Genomic DNA, 5,911 nt, shown 5'->3' on the forward strand with positions numbered 1-5,911 from the left:
TACAAGAGTGCCACAGGCATATTGTCAAAATATAAAATATTTTTAGAATTTTGAATAAGCTCTTTTTTAAAATTTCATCTCTTGTCTTTTTTACTACCGGCTGATCGAAGGAGGAGATGTTCGCTAAATTGTCGATTGTTGCAAAATTTGCAGCATTGACATATTCCCCTTGCAACTGTTGTGTGTGTCTATGCATATGCCAGTGTAACTCTTTGGAGCTTCTATAAACGTTGCAGCTTACTGGCTTAAAGATCAATAGCTCCTTAAAAATTGATTGGTCTACACCTATAAATTTCTGCTGTTGTTCATCCACCTTTCCTTAATCTCAAGAATGGAGTTAGATAAGAGACAAGACCAGATATGGAAACCTTAAGGGTAGGAGGCCCCGATTAACTATACACATACTTTGGTTTGCACCAGATATCACATTATTTCAGTTCAAAAGTTTTCCCCCGACAGGTGTTAGATGACTGGCATAACTCTACTGTTAAAAGAAAATATGATATACAAGGGCAAGTCACTACTAATATGACTAAAAATACGATTAAAAATTGCATGCTGTCATTGTGACAATGTCACAATAAATAATTGTTTGCCCAAATAGTCTATTTTTATAGTATATTTGTAAAATCGTGAGTTTTTATCTTGTAAGTTTAACTTCTGTATTATCAAAATTTTTTAAAAATCAATCATAATTTATTTTAAATTTTAAAAATTACTGTGTTGCAGGATGTTGTTAAATTCAAAGTGTGTCACTAATCCAATGAGGTTGGGAAACACTGCACTAGAATGAAAAACAAACAACTTTTGATGTCACCTAGCAATGGGTATAATTGCAAGCACACATGCATTCAAACATTTTCTTAGATATGTGAATACTTCCTTAATATTCAGTTAAATTTCTATATTTGGATGAATTCAAAACACAAAATTGATATTAGATTTTGCCACCTTTACCAAAGCATAAAGTAATGAAACCTTGCTTATGTATGCAAGTTTATAAATGGTGCATTAAGGCAAAAACAGCTTCATATCTGGCAGTTATTTGTCAAAAACTGTTTTTGATAGATATTAAGACTGGTAAACAGAATAAAATCCAAATATTTAACTACAAAACAGTAGAAATGGCATTTATGATAAGAAATACACCTGGACAATATTGAAATTATTAGAGGTTACATCTAACACTAAATAAAACTGGAAAATAAGTACGATTCAGTAACCTTATGCATCCAGCAGGATAATAAAATCCATTCAAATGTTTTCAGCCTACAGCTTATATTTAGTAAGGTGGTGCAACATGCCATATTCTTGAAATCCATGACAATGATCAAAAGTTTTTCATGAATGAGTGATTTTGAAAGGTCGTGGCCATCATTATCATCTGAATACACATTCAGATTTATTTTTGTGAATGGCCTGCAAATTTGATTGTTGAAGAAAAACAATAAAATCATACAAATATATGACATTATGCAAAACAAAACAAAGAATATTTCCTGAATGATAGAAAATCTGTGTTCTGTAAGAAGCAAGGTAGTAATATATCTAATATTAATCCACCAGTTCCCAATTTATAGCTTGTGCTTTTCTTTATGTGAATCATACTGTATTTTACTGCTTTCCATTTAACGTTGCATAACCGTAAGTTGTTAGATTACATTAATAAACCATTTCTACATTTTCTACTTACAGTATTGTTTAGAAAATGTATTACAAAATTTGATGCAAGCATTACACTTAATGGGGTCAACTAAAATGAGAATCACTTAATATAAATCGATAAAATTTAATTTGAAAATTTTGTATATTAAAAATTCATTCAGAACTAATTTAAAAAAATACATTTTATTTTAATCATTTTAATAACTTGTCATAACAATATATCACTAATTAAATTGCATGAAACCTTAACAAGTACATTAACAATAAACTTATAAAAATGCAGTTTGACAAACACAAACAAGACTGATGTTTAAATTAAATAAAAATATAAATATTTTCTTGATTTTTGTAGTAAAAAAATATATCTAACAGGACAATTGCTCTCTTAACTTTTTAATTTGTTCCAATAAGCTTTCATAATATTTCAACTTTGCTAATAAAAGGTGAGCTTTGTCTATGTCTGAACGTTCAAATGCTTCTGCCACATTTTTATACAGTTCCTCCATAGAAGCGGAATTGGAAAGATTAAATTCTTCTAAACTTTCGGTATCTTTAATTTCGGCCAAGCGTTCGTTTAATTCCATAATCTTTGCCAAGAATTCTGGCTCCATACGCACGCCGTTCTCCTCCAGCGGCTTTTGGTGTAATTCCAACAGATACAGTCCACGTTCCATTCTATTCGAAAGGGCCTTATATGCCTTATTAACCAGCGACGACTGCTGTGCAGATAATTCCTGCTCTCTGAGAGACTTCGTAGTGAACTTATCGGGATGGAGATGTCGTTGCAAATCCCTAAACGTCGTGGTGATTTTAGACACGTCAACTTCAAAGCTCTGAGGTACGCCCATAAGTTCAAAATAGTTGACATCATTGCTTGGTAATTGTATATAATTACATTTTGAACAGAATAAATCCATCTTCTTCAATATAAATTGACAATTCCAACATTTTTCTCCTGTTGAACAGTATTTTCTTGATATTAACAAGATTCTGTTAATTTGAGTTAATTTATATACATCTGTATTGTTCAGGATTCTTGGAAATGTGATTAATTTCAGATTTCTTTGATGTATATTGAATTGAATGCAATATCTGAGAAAATTCAAAGTTCTGTTCATTTTTGTCTAGCAATTAGATATGCTTTAAGCAGTTAAATGATTGGTTAATATTACTGTACGCATCAAAAATATATTTTTAAAACTAAGAGTTTAACAAAATATTTCTTATATAATTAACAATTATTGGGTGCAGCCATCTTGAATCTCTGTTAAGTGTTGCCAACTGAAAGGTGATGGAAAAATTTCTTCAAAAATATATTAAAAATCACGAAATTTTGAAAGTTCGTTACAAAATTTTAGTTTTATCATTAACAGTAAATTTAAACAGATTGCATTTAATTTATTATACTTATACATAACTATTGTCTCTTTTTTTTGTTGTTAATTCTTTCTGCCTGTGGGTTTTTTTGTTTTTTTTTTAGCTCTTTCCGCCCTGTGGGCACTAAGAGGGCCTCGTTTTAGCAAGTCCATTACGGATTCGGCCAAGCCCATAATGGGGCTGCCGGGACGGGGGCTGACATATTTGGTGCTATCACCCCCGAAAAATTCCTGGGGATTTATAAATTCAAATTAAAAGCAGTGGGATCGGTATTTTACTTCCTAAAAAATGTAAAATCTAAAAATAAAATATCTTTAGAGTAATATTATACATTTTATATCCGATTTCGAGCAATTTTCCAAGGCAAACAAACCAGACGGCCGGATGGCCGAGCGGTAAAGGTGGCAGCCTACCGCTCTGGAGGACCCGGGATCGAGTCCGAACGGGTCGAATAATCCCCAGGAATTTTTCGGGGGGTGGTCCGTTCGGATATGTCGGGCCCCGTCCCTCACCACCCGGTCGCCCCATTGTGGGCCTGGCCGAACCCATAATGGGCCTACTAAAAGAGGCCCTCTTAGTGCCCACAGGGCGGAAAGAGTTAAAAAAAAAAAAAAAAAAAAAAAGGCAAACAAACCAAATAACAAACGAATACTGGGGATTTTTCGACCCGTCCGGTTTCGATCCTGGGAAGGTGGAAAGAGTTAGAAACTTATTTCTGTGTTTATAATTAACCTGTATTCCATTTTTCGTTTGTTCTTTCAAACAAATCTCAAAATTTACTAAAGGTTAGATAACCGTACGATACGTTATCAACTTGCAGACGTGAGAATTACATTCGAATCGGACCAAGATCCTGTAATTTATAGATATCTTCATTAATCTGCTCATTCCGTTAATTTTTAAAAAGATTTGAGTTCGCTTATTTTTTCTCAATGTTTATCAGTTTATTATGAATTCAAATACAGTAAGACCCCGCTTAACGCGGGGGATGCGTTCCTAGACGACAAAGCGCTAAACGAAACAGCGTTAAAACGAAGTCATTTTAACATAAATAGGGAAAGGGGAACACGCGACCAAAAATAAACAAATTTTACTTTAATTTTAAGTTATTTTTATATTAATTTGCATAATAATGTATGATAAATAACACATAAACATATGCACAGAGAACTTTAAAGTTCATTATTTTTATGAAGGTCCTGGCTCTTCTGAAATTCTTTGTTTTTGCGATAAAGTCATGTGTCGCTTTCTTTTTCTTTACTTAATTAAGAAAATGTCGGTAGCAAGAGATGACATTCAAAATGCCTCGTCTTGCTTTTTCACTCCTTTCAAAATCTGGATCATTCGCTACAATTTGATCAACAATTTCGGTTATCGTTACTAAACTTTTACTAAGGAAATCTGTAACAAGTTCTTTGGGTTCTTCGTTTTCAGAATCTCTATTTTCCAGTTATACATGAATTCTCTGTTCTGCCAGTTCTTGAAGGCCGTCGTTGGTAAGACTCTCAGCAGAAACCTGCAGTTACTCCTCAATTTCCTGCTCGTCTACATTCCCTAGTCTTGCTGTATCGATTAGATTGACAATTTGGCCAACCTAACGATACAGCGATAGGCTCTTTTCGTTGAGAATTCTTGGATATCTTCAGTCATAACTTTTTCCACACTCCATTCTTGCATTTATCAGTTAATTCTTGCCAAGCGAAGTCGATATTGCCTATGGCATCCATGATGTTATATATTTTTTCCAAAACTACACCAAACAAACATAGATTTAAGGAAGGTACAGCGCTACGACGAATTGCCACCTTTTGCTGATTGGTTCGTGTTTGGGAATAATCAAAATGCTGCGATAATTTGAATCAGCATAAATTTTGAGCGTTTTTTAGGCTTTGAGCTGAACGCGTTATATCGAATCAGCGTTAATCGAGATAGCGTTAAGTGGGGTCTTACTGTACTTAGCAGAAATGAAATTTGGAATCGTGGAAGTGTATTGTATTACCATCAGAAAGAGTCACGTTTTATTTTTCGCTTATTTTCATTTAGGTAATTAAATATAACAATCAGAAGACAAAGACGGCCGGATGGCCGAGCGCTTTAGGCTGCAGGCTACAGCTCTAGGGGACCCAGGTTCGAATCACGACAGGTCCCCCAGAGTGTCCGTTCGGATATGTCGGACTTTGTCTCTCACCACTCGGCCACTCGTCAACATTGTGCGCGTGGCCGAACCCATGATGGGTTTGCTTAGAGGTTCTCTTAGTGCCCACAGGGCGGAAAGAGTTAAAGCAAACAAACAAACAAACAAACAAAAAAAAAAGACAAAGATTTAAAAAAAAACATAAAAGTTTAAAATTTTATCAGAATTAAACTAATTAATTTGCATATTGAGGCTTATTAACTACATAATCGGCCACAATAAGCCCATTACGGGGGCGGCCGTGACGGCCGGATGGCCGAGCGGTAAAGGTGGCAGCCTACCGCTCTGGGGGACCCGGGATCGAATCCGAACGGGTCGAATAATCCCCAGGAATTTTTCGGGGGGTGGTCCGTTCGGATATGTCGGGCCCCGTCCCTCACCACCCGGTCGCCCCATTGTGGGCCTGGCCGAACCCATAATGGGCCTACTAAAAGAGGCCCTCTTAGTGCCCACAGGGCGGAAAGAGATAAAAAAAAAAAAAAAAAAAAAAAAAAAAAAAACGGGGGCGGCCTGATCCAAATTCTGTCACAATATTCACAAAGAAATTAAAGTCCATAAAGCGAAAAATATAGGAAAAAATTTTCAATAAATTATAAAAATTTATTATTTAATTTTATAATTAATGCTCAATAATGCATTTTAAAAACAAGTTAATAGCTCAATAAAATGGAAAAA

At 34.7% G+C, this 5,911-nt stretch overlaps 1 protein-coding gene across 1 annotated transcript; it reads right to left on the bottom strand.

Moving 5' to 3' along the window:
- Positions 1-1,867: 1,867 nt before the first annotated feature.
- Hsc20 (iron-sulfur cluster co-chaperone protein HscB-like protein, mitochondrial) lies at positions 1,868-2,979 on the bottom strand. The gene has a single exon (XM_067281194.1). The coding sequence runs from the start codon at positions 2,781-2,783 to the stop codon at positions 2,031-2,033; it is 753 nt and encodes a 250-aa protein (XP_067137295.1). The 5' UTR covers positions 2,784-2,979; the 3' UTR covers positions 1,868-2,030.
- Between the last annotated feature and the right edge of the window lie 2,932 nt (positions 2,980-5,911).

This window comes from Centruroides vittatus, unplaced genomic scaffold, assembly GCF_030686945.1.
Source record: "Centruroides vittatus isolate TY-2023 unplaced genomic scaffold, ASM3068694v2 contig_911, whole genome shotgun sequence".
Classification (NCBI taxonomy): domain Eukaryota; kingdom Metazoa; phylum Arthropoda; class Arachnida; order Scorpiones; family Buthidae; genus Centruroides; species Centruroides vittatus.

Excerpts from the sequence above, each read along its gene's own strand:
- Hsc20 (XM_067281194.1), bottom strand. The coding sequence starts at position 2,783 with ATGAACAGAACTTTGAATTTTCTCAGATATTGCATTCAATTCAATATA.